Source organism: Stigmatopora argus, chromosome 16, assembly GCF_051989625.1.
Source record: "Stigmatopora argus isolate UIUO_Sarg chromosome 16, RoL_Sarg_1.0, whole genome shotgun sequence".
NCBI lineage: Eukaryota > Metazoa > Chordata > Actinopteri > Syngnathiformes > Syngnathidae > Stigmatopora > Stigmatopora argus.
In genome coordinates this window covers 1819605-1836724 of record NC_135402.1, presented here as the reverse complement: position 1 = coordinate 1836724, position 17120 = coordinate 1819605, and the positions used below count along the sequence as shown (strand labels likewise).

The following is a 17120-nucleotide window of genomic DNA, read 5'->3' as shown; positions in this document are numbered from 1 at the left end:
GATACTGTTATTGTTTCTAATTTTATTTCATTTAGCAATGTGAAACAGCAGATAAATAATGACAGATGCATCTATTTCACTCCAATACATTCATTGCATAGCAAAAAAAATAGAGCGCAAATAAAAAAAATATGAATCAAGTAGGAATATTACAGTTAAGAATGTTTAAGTCATACGGCTATGTAAAGAAAAATAAAGTTTCAATGTAATAGGAATAATGCTGCAATATTCAGAGAGAGAAAAAAATCCACTATGCTATTTACGGTTATTATTTTCAAATATAAATGTTATTTTCTCATCATTGCAGTTGGATAATTGTTCAATAACAGACATTTACAATACCCAATGGCTGGAGGGTGGAATATAAGGGACCTGTAAAATATCAAAGTGAAGTTATTTATTTTAATTAATTAATTAATTTATTTTTTAACTATGAATTTAACTTACTTATCCAGATGGCGATGGGGGGCAGTTGTCTGTAGGTCAGAGAGAAAAAAATGCATTGATAAATGTCATAACGATGCACGTGCTTCATACATCTTTAATGTCTACATAGCGGTCCACTTTGGTGGTATAAAAATTGAAATTGCCATTTTGCATTACCAGAAATAAAGTACCCAATTGGCCTCCCTATATTTCTCTCTCTTTCTCTTAAAACAGGGGTGCCCAATATGTAGATGGCATAACATTTTAACGGATAGAGTCTAATGCTAGGTATATCAACATAAATAATTGCTGAGCTTTGTCAGTGGCCTGTAAAAAAAGATAGATGGTAGAACGTTAACTGCTTGAAAAGTAGATCTTGGAGCAAAACAAGTTTGAAAACCCCCACAGTAAGTCACTTTCCACAAATTTGGTATGTTGCACATGCAATCAGTGGATTTCAGTCAGGTGCTCGTCATTTCAGCCCAACCCCTGTTGCTTCAAGTCTGTGTGTGGAGCAAAAAGCTGAATCTTCCTGCACCCGTCCAGGATCGTTAACCCCCCCTGAATTCTAACCCTAACAACAAAGTAGATCGCGGGAGGTTGGCTCATTGTAAATTAGATCTGGGAGCAAAAAAAAAGACACCCAAATGCACTTCAATTTTAGATGTGTAAAGGTTTTAAGTACTAAGTTAATAAGCAGTCTTCCATAAGGGAAATCTTGGCCCGAGATTGACAGGTTCAAAACCCTAAAAGGGGGAAACAATATATTTTAAATATAACTAGTGACATTTTGACCCCACTTCTGTGGATTTCCTTAGTTAGTAGTACTACTTTTATGAATTTGGCATGTCTGCAGTAAGTCACGTGAGATACCTTTCCACAAATTTGGTATGTTGCACGTGCAATTAGTGGATTTAAGTCAGGTGCTCGTCATTTCAGCCCAACCCCCGTTGCTTCAACTCTGTGTGTGGAGCAAAAAGCTGAAGTTTGAACACCCCTGCAGTAATTCGCGTGTGATACCTTTACACAAAACGAAGTATGATTCTTATAAGAATATAATGTATTTATTTTTCCTTGCAATAGCAATTGAAATTTGCTTCTTGAGTCCCTTCTTTGGAACTATAAAAAAAAAAAAATCAACAAAAAAATCACGTATATGTATGTATATGTGTATATATATATATACACATATATATACATATGTATATATGTATATATATATGTATATATGAATATATGTATATGTGTATATGTATATATGTATATATGTATATATGTATATGTGTATATGTGTATATGTAATATGTAATATGTACTATATATTTCGTGTAACACCCTCATTAATTTACTCATTTATTTATATTTATTATCTATTTCATTTAGGTCTACAATGTCTTTTTCCTGTCTGTGTTTTCATCTTCTTCCTACTGCAACAAAGTGAATTTCCCCAAGTACTGGATGAATAAAATTTAATCTAATCTAATCTAGCCTACATTAACAATATTAAATAGTGTATGAAGAAACAACTATTGCATACATTTTGACAGATCTGAAACTGAAACTACTTATCTATGTTGTTGACTACTTTTTATTATTTATTGATGCACTTTAGGGTGAAGCTTTAAATCTCTTTCTACTTGTATAATGACAACAAAAGCATTGAATTGAATAATAATATTTGGCTACCTGCTGGCGGGGGGGTGAGAATGGCCTCTCTTGGAAATCCTCTCAGCGCAGCAAAAGCTTTAAACTTCTGAACGATGTCCGCTCTCAACCTCTGCGTGCGACCTGCCCGAAGACGCCACGTTTACGGGACAAAACGGCGTCCACGTACGCCAGCGTGCTTTTTTATATTTACCGTAAAGGGCCACCTGGGTGTACTCTCGATGAAACACTTTGTGTTTGAGCACCAGGGCGTACTCGCTGTAGTTTGTCTCCACCACGGTGATGTCCTTCACCATATTTTGACCTAAAAGTCGTCAAGACAGCGAGGCTGCAAATGTCGCGTCGTAAAAATAATAACAATAAAAATAATGACTCACGTGTGCTGAAGTAGGTGAACTGTCCCGGGAGATTGGTTTTTTCGTAGTAGTACGTTTTACTGTGACACCCTGCGGGTCTGATGATCAAGAAATGAAAACAATGTCATCATAACACGGCGATTTCGTTGGAAAGCGTTTCCGTCTTCAATTTTGTCGCACTCACGTGGCATCCCACATTGTGAGGTTAACGTTGCCATTGGCCTGCGCGGTGACAACACCCAGGGAGGCCTTGACTTTGTCTCTGTTTGGGACAAAGCTGACTGAGTCGTACGCCAGACCCACGCGGTACCACCTACCTGCAAACTGAACACACATTGAGTCATTTGCTACTGGGAAATTGCTACGCAGATAAGCGGGAAAAGTGTGCTAGGAGTGCTAGGAAAGGTCAAGAGTAGGTGTGTTTGCTATTTGTTGTTCCCCCCCGAGCCTGCGTGGGTTTTCTCCGGGTAATTTGGTTTCATTCCGTGTCCCCAAAGAATGCGTGCTGGGGTGATTGGGGAATATAAATTGAAAAAAAGTGTGATTGTGAGTGGGAAACAGTTCATGGTGTTCCTTCACTGGGAAGGGCACCGGCACCCCTGCAAACCTCATCAGGATAAGGAAATGTATATGTATATATAGTTAGTATACTCATACACACACTTATAATGACATGAATTAAATGACTATAACTTGTTGTCTATGATACTTGTATTCTGTATTTTTGTACATAGATTAAAATTTCATTTTTTTATTAATCATACCATAGGTCAGGGGTGTCAGACTCGGGTTGGTTCGCGGGCCGCTTTAACGTCAACTTGATTTCACGTGGGCCGGACCATTTTAGATATATTTAGATTTTTTTTTAATAGATGGATTAAAAGACCTGAATATTCAGTTTTTTATAGATCTAAAACCATGTTTATTTTAGCTTTTTTTATATATTTTTAGATTTTACAAAATGATTTTTATATTCAGTTTTTTATAGATCTAAAACAACGTTTATTTTAGCTTTTTTAAATATATGTTTAGATTTTACAAAATGATTTTTAAACTAAAAACACTGAAAAAAATGATTAAAAAATTACAATGATTGATTTAAAAGGGAGGAAAATCAGGAAATTTAATATACATCTATACTCTTCATTTTAATTTGATCCTAAAACAGAAAGTCGGCACTCATCATTTACTTTCCCGGGCCACAAAAAATGATGCGGCGGGGCAGATTTGGCCCCCGGGCCGCCACTTTGACACATGTGCCATAGGTGAAGACTGGTTTCACATCATTTGGCTCTCATGCAACAGAATTAGTATTTACATTTTAAACCATATTCAAAAAACAAATAGAAAAATCCCAATTTCTCAGCTATCCTAAAAATGTTATGCTTAACTCAAAACATTTGACGCAATTTGAACACAAGAAAGATAGAACATACCCTTTGCAAGTTGAAATCCCTTTGCGGCCTCACATCAGTGTGCGCCACAGATGTACACAACATCACCATGGCAACGGCCACCGCGGCGTTCCTCATGGCGGCGTGGAGGGAGGCCCAAAACAAAAGAGTGGAGAGAGAAAAGGCTGCAAAGACACACGAGCGGGTGAGGGGGATCCAAGTGGACTTCAACTCCGTCCCCAGCAATATTTGTTTTATGTTACGCGCTCCGCCCACCGCCCGCTCAGCCAATCGGGACCGAGCGGCGGCGAGCGGTCGGCAACGGGGGCCGAGCGTTGGGGGAGCCAAAACAAGCGTCTGGCTTTGATAAATAGAGTGGCCAATAAATAAATCATGCCTCTGCGGTTTGGAGAATCAGCTGAAGTTCATGTGGGGACCTCACAAGCACTCACGTCTTGATTTCAGCACATTCTGGGTCGGGTCTCCTACTTGAGGTTGAAAAGTTTAAAACGGGAGGAGACAAAAAGTACAAGGACAAAAGGGCTAAACACATCCAAATAATCAACTTTTGACATGACTACATGAACTTCTACCAATTTCGTCATACGCAGTTTCTGGGTATGATGACAATTAGGCTTTTTGTCAAGTCAATGATGATGACAAAGCCTATGTCCTATTATTATTATCTAGAGCAGAGGTGTCAGACTCGGGTTGGTTCGCGGGCCGCTTTAACGTCAACTTGATTTCACGTGGGCTGGACCATTTTAGATTTAGATTTTTTTTATTTTATAAATGGATTAAAAGAACTGGATTAAAATCCCTGAATATTCAGTTTTTTATAGATCTAAAACAATGTTTATTTTAGCTTTTTTATATATTATTAGATTGACAAAATGGTTTTTGAACTAAAAAAACAGACAAATTGGATTAAAAAATTACAATTATTGATTTAAAAGGGTCAAAATCAGGAAATTTAATATACATCTATACTCTTCATTTTAATTTGATCCTAAAACAGAAAGTCGGCACTCATGATTTACTTTCCCGGGCCACACAAAATGATGCTGGGGGCCAGATTTAGCCCCCGGGCCGCCACTTTGACACGTGATCTAGAGTCTTAGAAAATGTCAGTTTGGATTTTTTCACTCTTCCCTTCCGTAAATAACCGTTTCATTCCAAAACAATACCATAAAACGTACAAATCAGGTTAAAATGATCATATTCCTGCTATCATATTCCTGCTATCAATCTTCAAATGCTATTCAAAACATTGAAATAAAACATCTAACAGTCATAATAACTCCTTGGAATGGAATTTTTTTCCATTTGGTAGACCATGATTTACCTCTTTTTTTTACCATAATGCAAGTTCAACGACCACTACCGCTTTCAGCAATTTGAATAGTTTTTATTCACGATTTTTCCATTTTCAGCACAGCTTTTCTCATTTGCTTGGAACTCACAGACTTCTATTCAATTATACAGTAGATCACCGATGTGTGTGTGTGTGTTTGTGTGTGTCACACTCACAACACACCTCACACACACCTTTTCTATCCCACACACACTGCATGATCTGCGAGCTGCCACTTGTGCAGAGACATATTTCAAATCAAAACAAATAGAAGCTTGAAAACATGGAAACAAAGTAGTTTTTGCCTTTTTTGGAACATCATTTGATGTCAGTTGACAGAAGAAAAAGTGCAATAATCAAGTGGGCTTGTACCGAACGAAGACTTTGGGGCGCAAGGAAAGACAATAGTGCGACAGCTATTTTATCATTCTATTCAATTCCCTTTGAGATCATGTTATTTTTTGTTTTACATGTCAAAATAAATGGAAAACAGTGATTATAAATGATACAATAATTTGAAAGGCGAGCGACATTTGCCTTTAATTATGATATAATCTGTAATTTTCCTTACCTTAATTTATGTGAATTCACCTTATGCAAATTAGAATGAAACAAAGGGGATGTACTATTATGGAATAAATATTTTTGTCATTTGCTCGTATGAAAATAACTACCCGTGGGATGTATAATTAAACATGGTATAAATATGCGTATGAAATTAAACATGGGAGCAAAAAGCATTTTTTTTTAAATTAAAAAACTGGGTTGCTCACTATGAAAAAAAAGCCCCAAAACAATAAATTTGCTCAAAAACCTGTTGGACTGCAAATCATCACCCGTGGATTAAATTAAAGAATTACGAATTAAACTATTGGAAAAAGTGTCCATTTTGAAAAGTAGCCCATTTCAAACAATTTAAAGGATTTGACTTAACGTTCGCAGCAGATTGTCTTCCACCCGGCAAAATAAAACACAGCTCAAAAGTTTCACATGGACGATACAAAAAAAAAAAGATTAATGACAATGAAAATACACTTAAAATAATTTAGGATTGAAAAAAAAAAATGGTGAAAACGCTTTCAGTCCGATTGCTGTTTAGTCACGCGCCACCTTGGTCCTCAAAGTGGACGCTTGGAAGCATCATTAACAGCCCTCACGTGTCCCCGAGAGACAAATATCGGGGTCCTATAATATTTTGTTGTTGTTTAAGAACATTTGTGAGAGACTCATGGTCAAAAAAAATGGAGAACTGCTCATAGGAACAGATATTAGGACCAGTTAAGCAGCTATATCTGACCCCAAAAAATGTCTTTAAGGGTTCTTTCACAATAGTCAGCTGATGGGTGAACTCAAGTTTGGTTTTCTCGTCATGTTGGAAAATATTTCTCCATTCTTGCGGTAGCGAGAATGTCCAAAAAGAAGGTTGGGCAAAGCGGCAGTGTTTGAAAAGCAAAAGAAAACAAAGGATTTGTTCTATTGTTCATTCACGCTTCCAACAAGGGAAGCCAGGAGGATAAAATTAAACTGAGTTTTGCATTCAAACGCGAGGAATCACAAGTTTTGAACTTAACGGAGGGATGAAGAAGTTTAAAGAAAAAATGCATATTACAAAACTAACTTTGAGAAGTGTTCTACGTTACGTATGGGAGTGTTTTCCGGGGGGCCTGTCAATCACAGTAAGGCACAGTGCTCTGCTATATCTTTTAAGGACGCCCATTCATGCCTCAGTGACGGACACCTCATAGACAAAATAATTACGCAAACAGACAAACAAAAAAAAAAGGATGTGGAGTGTCCCAGTCTTCCCTTCTTTGGATCTTTATCGACTCGACTGAACTGTTTTTTTTTTCGGTTAAAACACAGACACGCAGTCATAGGAGGGCCAGTTTACCCTGAAAAAAGCCGCATAATAGTTCTACGTTGCTCAACTCACAAAGAAGAAAATGATTGGAAAATGCTTTTTAACCTATAGGCAATGATTACACTGATCGTTTTTGAATAAAAATTGCAAACCGAAGTGAAATATTTCAAAACGGAACAATTAGCATGCTCAGTTGCCAAATATTAATGGTTTACAGTTGCTAAATATTTGTTGACGTGTGCGGTCGGTTGGTCGCCGATCTTTTGGTCGCCGGTCTTTTGGTCGCCGGTCTTTTGGTCGCCGGTCTTTTGGTCGCCGGTCTTTTGGTCGCCCCGACAATTAATTTATAGGGCATTAAGTATGACTAAATAGTAATTTGCACTTTGTATTCAGGGAATTTGAGCAACAATTTAAATGGTAATTATCAATAACCTTCCGGGCGACCAAAAGACCGGCGACCAAAAGATCGGCGACCAAAAGACCGGCGACTAATCGACCGTGTACCTTTGTTGAAATGGGTTTGCATGGATGTCTCTGTCCTTTTTTCACAATGTTTTGCAGGCATCCAATTTTGTTTGAATATTCATTTGCTAATTTTGTTGTGTATTTAATCGAATATGTATTGAAAAGCATTTTCAAAAGCATTCTTTTCTGCTTAACATACGTTAATGCAAGTGTAAGGTTAGACTACAATTGTTGGTGAGATGGTGACAAAAAAGAAGTTAGACTTTTTTTTTCCTGTTGTGATTTAAATTGGATTTTTTGCAATTCTAAGATTTAATTATAGTACTTTTTTTTCTCTTTCAGTGTTCGGGTGCTCCCTTCGCAGTTGAAAACAAACATGGTGGATGCACTTTTTGCCACACAATGAATATAAATAAAGCTCGAGTGAAAAAAAAAAGGTGTTTCATGGCTGCGCCTAACATAAATAACTTCCACCTCTGCTTAAATATGTAAACAAACTTAATATATTTGGTGCAATTGAAATTTGAAAAGAAAGCTTTGATTCACATCAGCTCCGGTGAGGCGTTTTTCTCGCAAATGGCGCATCGCTCCAGCAGACCTTCATTTCCACACGGGATGTCTTTTTTGATGTCTTTTCCACGTGTTGTCTTAAATCGTCTTAAATCGAAACGCATTCGAAAAGCTGAGTCAGTGTTGGCTAACCGTGCAATTTTTCCCGACAAAGTCCAAGACGATAACGGTAAGACGTTCCCTGGATCGCAATCGGTATCCTTTCACGTCTGGGTGGCTTTTTTGGGAACTTTTTGGGCGGTCCTAGGACGCTCGGCTTCCAGCAAAAATAAGCCATTACGGTCGCGGTTCTTCTGATGGTTGGTTTCAAGCTACCAGAGATATCCGGTTACTAGGATTTGTACCGCCGTGTGTGTGTGCGCGTATGTTAATTGAGGTAGCCTGAAGAGTTGCCAGGGAGACTTCAGTGGTGATGAAGCTTGTGTATGCTTGCAATCCAAAAAAAAAAAGGGCTCGAGGGATGTGTGTGGCTGTTTCCTTTCCTGCGATTTTCCATCTTGGTCGCACGGTAGCGCTTCGTTTTTGTATGCGACCGTGCGCGAGCGCGCGATGTCGACGGAAGCGGCGATATCACAATTTATGTTTCCCTGAAAGTATGGAGTTGTATAGCTCCTCGTTGATCTGCACATACCGCCCTCTACTGGAATCCAGGAAGTACAGTTTGTCCGACACCGCTCTGGGGTCAAAGCCGTCTCGTCGGAGTTCCGTCTTTTGGAACTTGAACGTTCCTGAGATGAGAGGAAATAGGTGTCGATATTTGGAATGGGTTCAATTCCAAAGAAAAGATGAACCGGAATAAGGTTTAGTTCTTACCAGTCTTGTTGACTTCTGGAAGAAATCGGAGGAAAATCGGCCTGGCGTAAGGAGGGAGCGCCTTATCCAAATCCTTCACAAATTTCTCCAGATCGGAGGTGTGGTTAGGGTCCGCGATGGCAGCCATGCCAGCCTTCCCTTCAGCGCCTGAATGTCGTACAAGAATCGAAAACATGTTGGATTGGATTGGATAACATTATTCATCCCGTATTCGGGCAATTTCGTTGTCACAGTAGCAAGAGGGTGATGATGCAGAAATCTGAAGGGCATTTTAGACATAAATAGATAGGTAATAAGTAAGTTAATAAATAAATACATGAATAAATATATAAATAAATAAGCGTATTGCTGAAAAATATTTATATCGTATTTTCACGAATATAAGGCGCACCGCATTATAAGGCGCACACTCAATGAATGACACATTTTTACTTTTTTTCCATATATAAAGCACACTGGATTATAAGGCTAAGACGCACTGTCTATTTTGGAGAAAATTTAAGACTTTTAAGTATATATGTATGTATGTGTATGTACACGTATGTATATATGTATATATATATATGTATTTATATGTGAATACATATATTTATGTACATACACATAGATGTACATGCATGCGGACGGTAGGTCTTAACACAGCCATTTGTTGTTGTTTCTGCCAAGTCAACTTTTATCATGCGGGCCTGTATTTATATTCTACATCTTACCGGGTACTTCCACCCCATAGACCACCACGTCCTTCATGTCAAGCAGCCTGCTGAGGGTCCCTTCCACCTCCGTGGTGGAGACGTTCTCTCCTTTCCAGCGGAAAGTGTCCCCTGTCCTGTCCTTAAAGTACATGTGGCCGCACTCATCCATGATCAACACATCGCCTGGCGAGAGTATGTCACGTCAGTCATACATTCCATTCATGGACTCTACGTACTACAACCACCACTTACCAGACAGGTAAGCGGTATCTCCCTTTTTAAAGACGCTGTGAGCAATCTTCTTGCTGGTCGCCGATTGGTTGACGTAGCCATCAAACCTACGGAGCGGGTCATTCTGAATGATCCGGCCCACCAGCTGACCAGGCTCGCCTAAGCAGACGGATATTTTAATACTAGTTAGGACCTCATGGATTGCTACATACGGTTAATATAGGATCATACACCGTCACATATCGTATTTTCTCGCATATTGTATTTGTCGCAAAAAAATGATGACTGAATCGAGGGTACGGCTTATACGTGCATAAATTAGACTTGACATGCACGAAACTGCAAGGTGACAAAGACAAAACGCCATAACGCAAGACAATGTGGCCGATACGGTCATTTATTTCAAAATAGAGAAAATGTAAACAGATAAAACGCTGAACAAAAATAATTTTGATGTCTATGAATGAAATAGAAGAAAAAAAAAACGTATCTTGCATAAAACGTAAAAAAAACCCTCACTTGTGCCTGCCATTGCGAGCTTAGGGTGTCGCCATCTTACTTAGGGATGACAAACTAGACCGCTACGGACACTTCCTGGTTGTACTGCTCACGTGACTTCCTTTTTTAATTTGTCTACGTGCAGCCAATATGCAATCCAGCAATCGATTTATACAGTATCTCAAAAATACCACATGCGATGATTTTTCTCAAGATTTTCCCTTCAAAGTAACATATTTGTACTCCCTATTAAAACCATGAATATGGAGGTGAAAATTGTGAATCGGGGGGTGGCTTATACGAGAGAAATTGTCTAATTCAATGATCTTAAGGCAATTTTAACGGTGCGGCTTATACGCGGAGGCGGCTAATATGCGAGAAAATATGGTAAATAAAATTCATGATAAAAAAAAAACCTCCTCACCGGGTTTACATGGAATGCAGACGCCGTCTGATCCTCGGATCAGTTCCATGGTCTCTTCGTCCACCCTCACTAGTCGGATGGGGTAAATGAAGGGTAAAATCTGACTGTTGAAGCCGCACGCGCCCACCTGCGGAAAATCCCAACAAGAAATTCCAAAGTCATTTCGCGGAAATGTTCATCCGGCAGGCTAAATAAACAAAGAGGCAAGAGAAGCTAACCTCAGTCGACTGCCGCGCCTACCTTGTTATCAAAGTTCCCTAAACTGCAGTTGCACTCCGTCGCCCCGTAGAATTCGGCTATTTGTGGAATGTTGTAGCGCGTCATGAATTCCTCCCATATGGACTGACGCAGGCCGTTACCGAGCGCCATGCGCACGCGGTGTTGTTTCTCCATATCTCGAATTGGTTGGTTGAGAAGATAGCGGCAAATTTCACCTATATATTGCACAATCTGACGGACAAGGACAAAAAAGGGAGATGACAACTGTAGATTATAATATGAAATAAGAAGAGGAAAGCCACCACTTGCTTGTCTCCTTACGGTGCAATTGTATTTGGCGCAGTCGTCCCAGAAACGCGAGGCGGAAAACTTCTTTTTGATGACAACAGTCATGCCGTGGATGATACACTGGCCCACTCCCACAATGTTACCTGTCAACAAATGTGCATTACAGTCATTTATTATGATGCTGTGAGATATCATAGATAACACGTGGCTAAGTGTTAAGACCTACCGTATGCATGCATGTACATCTTAGTGTATGTGCTTATATATATGTGTATGTATATATATATATATATATATATATATATATGTGTATGTAAACGTATGTGTATATGTATATATACACGTATTTCAGCAACACGCTTATGTATCTATATATTTATTCATGTATGTATTTATTAACTTACTTATGACCTATCTATTTATGTCTAAAATGCCTTTCCTATTTCTGCATCCTCACCCTCTTGCTAGTGTGACAACAAAATTTCCCGAATACGGGATGAATAAAGTTATCCAATCCAATCCAATCCAATCCAATATCACCCAGTCTGCAGAAGGCAGTCCTTGTGGACTTCCTGTGTGTGGCTCCAGTTTTTTTTTTACCTAGGTCTACAATGTCTTCTGTGTCTTATGTCTGTCTTGCTACTGCAACCAAGAAATTTCCCGAATACGGGATGGAATAAAATTCTAATCTAATCTAAATTTTAAAAAAGAATCAAATTGTATAAATTTGATTAGATAAGATTATATTAGAACTTTATTTCATCCCGTATTCAGGAAATGTCCTTGGTTACAGTAGCAAGACAGACACAGAAGACATTGTAGACCTAGGTAAAAAAAAGGGATTTCTTTTCTTAGAGTAAAAAAAATGGATTACACCCATCACTTAAAAGTTTTGAGACTACATTTTTTGTTCATTTCATCAAAGTTTGGATTGAGTTACCCATAAATATTCATTCTAAGTAAGCAGGTAGGCTTCCATCTTTTTGAGACCTTTTAGGAGAATGCCACTTTTTGAAGTAGAAAAGTCAAAGCATGGGAAGTGCTTAACTCAAAAGTCAAGCACCCTTTTGTGTATATCATCTCCTATACAGTACAGTACAATGTTAGTATTTACCTGCGGAGTGGTAAAGAGGAAGGCAGTCATACAAGACATCATCTGATGTCATCCTGAAGCCGTAATAGACCAGAGCGGCCATGCGGTAGTACCTGTAACCAGAGGAATTTCAGAGTGAGGGCAAAACTAGCATTCTTTGTCCTGGGCACATCAGGAAATTGGCCTGCGGCGTCTCAGCACGCTCGCTTGCTCGCTTCCTACCTGCTGTGCACCACAATGGCCGCTTTGGGCATCCCAGTGGTTCCTGACGTGTAGATGTAGAAGAGGCGATCTGGAAAACAGTCGGATAATAATTGCTGCACTACGGGTTGCTTTATTTTATTGGACGGGACCTTAAATGAATTGCCCACCTGGCAGTGTAATAATAATAATAATTCATTGACTGGTGGTAGTTTTACATTGATGAATGTCTCTCATTATGATGGGTTTAGTTTTGTTTGCACATTTTGTTATATTGCCTCTTTGTTGTAATAGTAGAGTGCTTTCAGGTAATATAGTTTAGTTTGTTACATAAACAGCACTTGGACAATAAAGAAGATTCTGATTGTGAATCTAATCTGCGAAGATGACCTTTATTTACAAGGTATGAACATGATGAAGTTCACTTATTTTTTTATAACCGAGATAAAATAATTGCTATGTTGTCATCCCTGATTACACAAGCAGATAGGGAATAGATAATTTTCAAAAAGTGTGGATAGAGATTTAAAGTATTTGTTCTTTGACTAAAATAATATATTTATTGAAGTACAATTTATGGCGTTTGTTCAACCTAATTTTAGGCAGAAGTGTCAGAAACACAATTTTTGGATGTGCAAGCACTTTAATTAAAAATCTAATTCCAGAGGTGGGCAATTAAAAAGTTGATTTTTGAGAATATATTGCATTTGAATTGAACGGACACGCTGCCGACTGGCAATTTACAGGTCCAAGGTGAAATGTGCTTACCCGTGAAGGAGCGTTGTGGTCGACTGGGCATGTGCGAAGGAGCGGCTGCCAGCAGAGGCTCCAGGCATTCGGTTCCCTGCGGTACCCGTTTGGGGTCCCAGTCCCCGGAACAGAATATCTGCACCGTCTTTCCCATTGAAATGTGGACCTCAGACACAGCTAAAACAAAAAGCAAAAAAAGAAGAATTCTCCTTTCATTTTAAAACCTCCGTTTTAAATAATCGAAGAAAACGAATGAATGAATAAAGTCATACTTTTGGGATATAGTAAGTATGCTTTAATTTTATATGCTGTATTTTGTCATGTTAAATATGAACATTTGACTTGAATGAGAATAGAATTGGGTAAGTAGTAAAGTAAAGTAATTTTGAGTCTTTTTTTAATGCATTATATCCGTAAATCAGACAATTTTGAGGATTGTTGAGTTTTTACAATAAAAACTCATAACCTTATGGCAGGGGTGTCTAAACCTTTTTGTTTAATTTTAAAGAATGTGAGAGCCAAATTGAAATGTTAATGTAATTTAACCTTATTGAGACTTGAATACTTCACAAAAGAAAAAAAAACAATGATAATTTTGTTCTGAAAACGGTGGTATAAAGATACAAAGACGTAGACTTTGCCACTTGCCAAACGGGAACATTTCCAAACAATATGGCTGCCCACAATCGCCTCGAATCAAATTGCATGTGCATGATTTATCCGCCCCCATATTATGAAATTGAATTAAACGAATATAATATTCCTTACCCTCTGTCAACTCCGATCCAAACACCACAGCTTTGGCATTGGAAATGGTCACGCAGTGCACCAAGGCCTCGAGTCTCAAATTGAAGTTGATCAGAGCGGCCTCCACTCCGATTTTAGCCATGCCGAGCCAGAGACCGACGTATTGCGACCTGTTCTCCATGAAAATGGCCACCACGTCACCCTCCTGAGGATGAAAACAAAAATAAGACTGCTGGATATGACAGGCAGGCATTTTAAAATGATGGATTTGACTTACTTTAAAACCCCGCTGAAGCAGCAGATTGCCCACTTTGTTTGAGTACTCGTCTAATTGCCGGAAGGTCCACGTCTCGCCGGTGGCTTCGAAAATCAGCGCCGGTTTATTGGCGTGGCGACGCACCGTCTCGGCGAAAATGGCAGGGATGGTGTTCTTCTCCCGCAAGTGGCGTTTGACGTTCATCTTGACCCGCAAGAGCACTACTGCCGCACTGAAAACCAAAAACAGCAATAATTTAGCGTTTGCCAAGTTTGATTTTATTATCCTTTTGTTTTTTTTTACTTTACAACAACAGCTGAACAAAAAGTACTAAAAACCAACCTGAGCGAAAGAGAAATATCAAAAAAAAAAAAAACCTATAGCAGTCAGAAATATGCCAAACAGAATTGAAACTACTACTACCACCATACTACCACTACTATATTAATTTCAAGTGGAACGTTAGCAATAAATAACACACATTGACTGTATACGCATATTGCAATTGGCTGGCAAGCAATTCAGGGTGCCGGAAAATGAGCAAATGCATATTCATTTTTTGCAGTGGCGTTATTGCGCAACAGTCTATCAGCATATCATATTCCATATTATTGGGATACAACTCTTGAACTGTATCTCAAAGTACTTGTAGGATACCTCATAAATGAAACTGAGATTTACACAATCACGGTACTTACTGCAAGTCTCTGCCGATGGTTTTGCCGAAAATCCTTAGGAAGCGCCATCCTCCGCTTCCCAGGTAGAAAATCAGAAGGGCGGGTACGACCTGGAACCACGGTAGGCCCAGCAGCAGCCTCAGGACCAACAGCAGAGCCGAGCAACACGTTATACGCAACATCCTGCAACAACATACATAGATGTATGAATTTTTTAGGTCCAAAAAGCACATATTTTTGGGACTATAGTCAATGTGATAACGATCACTCCAAAATATCTGTATCAACTTCAAAACGGTGAAGGGTTTTAACAATGATAATTTTGTTCTGAAACTGAAAATTCCCTTTTCTTAGTTTTCCTGTGGGTAAAAAAAAAAAAGACTTTAAATTGAACAAATCTGATGTTGACCTGTGCTATGGAATTGCTCCTACCCACAAAAAAGTCCAAAGTTGGGCAAGTTATACCTAAAAAAAAACCACACCAAGGCTTCATTTGCAAATATCTAAAACACACAAGCAAGGAGGAAACACATTCCCCAAATAAATAGAAAACAAGGGAATATGCATCTGGCATGACATCATCCCCTGTGACCCCTGCATGAACACGCCTACCTAACCAAGGTAGGTCTCAGGTGTGTTGCGACAGCTGAGAAGGTGTCCAATGACAGCCAATAATTTGCCCTCTTGCGCAGCTTCTCCACCATTACCCATCAAGTGTCTGGAAATGTGCATTCTTCTTATTATAAAGTTCTCGCCCTTCCTTCCTTTCCTCCTAGCATCATGCTGGTGTCATGACACCAAGTGCCACCAAGCGTCTCCACGACAGGGCCTCAACTCTAACGTGACTGTGCGTCCAAACAGGATGGCTGGACACGCGTAATTTCAAATGATTCGCCTGGAGATACGACGGATGTGCCATTTGCCTTCCCGACGGCCGAACGAACTCGCCGTCGAATGGGGTTTAGCGCACCGATCGCCCGCAAGGTTGACAGAGGACGAGCGTGCGGTCATCATCACGCCAGCCTTTTGTTACAATCGCATACCATGACGGACAGGAGCCTCTCACCTGGGCCGATCGCAACGCGGAATGTGCAAAAGAAGAAATCCTTGACGCCGAACTCGTTGATCGGCTTACAGGCCAGCTTGCCGGCCGGTAGATCGCCTCCTTTCCGCCTAAGACACGCTTGATAGCGGCGCTAAGAGACGCGCCGAGACGGTCGGAAACGCGCACCCGGGGATTCTTCTTCTTCTTCTTGTTAACACCGCGGCGTTTCCGCTCCGATTGGCCTGGATGAGCGAGTCGACTTTGACCCGAAGATAATCATTCGTCCCTTAGGCCCATCGGGGTTATGATTTCTAGCTTCATTGCGGCTGAGATGCTGCTTTAGCTCGCATAATGCAAATGACCTTATCTTTTGCTTAACTAAGTCCCGCCCACTGCCGGCGGTTTACCGTTAGCGCAGACTGAAAACGGAGTGACTGACAGGGCCGGCGACCAATCGGAGACAGCTATTTCTTGGGGGTTAGGGAGGGGGCTTGACGGGAAGGGAAATGCGGTGCGGCCGCAGCCTGCCTGCAGATGGTCGCTTACACAAATGTGTGAACCCGGTACTAAATTAAAAAATAAGATGCAGAACTTTGAGTGAAACGAACACTGCGAAGTGCGCGTGTGTTTCAATTACATGTGTTCACCGTCACTACCCTTTGCACAGATATACAACGAACAAGCGGGCACTGGGAAAAGCTAACAGACGTGTCTACAAGGAAGCCATATTGGAAGGGGCGATATGAGGGCAGGCTATGTGCGTGCGTATGATTTATTTACGACGCTCAAAATGTTCATGCGTCTATTTTAACATTTATCTAAATAAAAAATAATGTACACCATTCATTAAAATGAATTTTTTTTTTTTGCAATTTGTAAAAGTTACAGTTACCGTGGCAGTGATTTACTGCTATTTTGGAATTTACCAGGAATGTTATGATAAAATGGGAAATATTTAAAAAATATATACATTTAATCAGTGTTCTGAGTTTAAGGAATGCCACACTTCTTCCAATATTAGCTGCAAATAAGCATGCACCTTACCCTTGCTAAAACTTAACGTCTAACGGCTAAAACTATGTCTTATCTTGTCTA

At 39.6% G+C, this 17120-nt stretch overlaps 2 protein-coding genes across 2 annotated transcripts; both read right to left on the bottom strand.

The window, feature by feature from the left end:
• Positions 1-2: 2 nt before the first annotated feature.
• On the bottom strand, positions 3-4079 carry LOC144090554 (lipocalin-like). Its single transcript, XM_077622127.1, has 7 exons — positions 3884-4079; positions 2632-2771; positions 2469-2545; positions 2285-2395; positions 2113-2214; positions 448-476; positions 3-372 (listed from the first exon to the last, which is right to left on the bottom strand). The coding sequence occupies exons 1-6, from the start codon at positions 3977-3979 to the stop codon at positions 448-450; spliced, it is 555 nt and encodes a 184-aa protein (XP_077478253.1). The 5' UTR covers positions 3980-4079; the 3' UTR covers positions 3-372.
• Positions 4080-5228: 1149 nt separating this feature from the next.
• On the bottom strand, positions 5229-17089 carry slc27a4 (solute carrier family 27 member 4). Its single transcript, XM_077622111.1, has 14 exons — positions 16047-17089; positions 15002-15163; positions 14325-14535; positions 14069-14252; positions 13319-13477; positions 12572-12641; positions 12371-12462; positions 11290-11399; positions 10990-11199; positions 10750-10876; positions 9849-9986; positions 9615-9779; positions 8905-9051; positions 5229-8819 (listed from the first exon to the last, which is right to left on the bottom strand). The coding sequence occupies exons 2-14, from the start codon at positions 15160-15162 to the stop codon at positions 8662-8664; spliced, it is 1932 nt and encodes a 643-aa protein (XP_077478237.1). The 5' UTR covers position 15163; positions 16047-17089; the 3' UTR covers positions 5229-8661.
• Positions 17090-17120: the final 31 nt, after the last annotated feature.

Bases quoted from the DNA above. Each gene is read 5' to 3' on its own strand.
- slc27a4 (XM_077622111.1), bottom strand. From the start codon at position 15,162: ATGTTGCGTATAACGTGTTGCTCGGCTCTGCTGTTGGTCCTGAGGCTG. The intron at 14,253-14,324 runs GTAAGTCAAATC...TTTCATCCTCAG, and splicing joins TGCTTCAGCGGGGTTTTAAA to GAGGGTGACGTGGTGGCCAT. The intron at 12,642-13,318 runs GTAAGCACATTT...ACTGTTTTCCAG, and splicing joins ACCACAACGCTCCTTCACGG to ATCGCCTCTTCTACATCTAC.
- LOC144090554 (XM_077622127.1), bottom strand. From the start codon at position 3,979: ATGAGGAACGCCGCGGTGGCCGTTGCCATGGTGATGTTGTGTACATCT. The intron at 2,772-3,883 runs GTATGTTCTATC...ATGTGTGTTCAG, and splicing joins GGGATTTCAACTTGCAAAGG to TTTGCAGGTAGGTGGTACCG. The intron at 2,546-2,631 runs GTGAGTGCGACA...CTTGATCATCAG, and splicing joins CTCACAATGTGGGATGCCAC to ACCCGCAGGGTGTCACAGTA.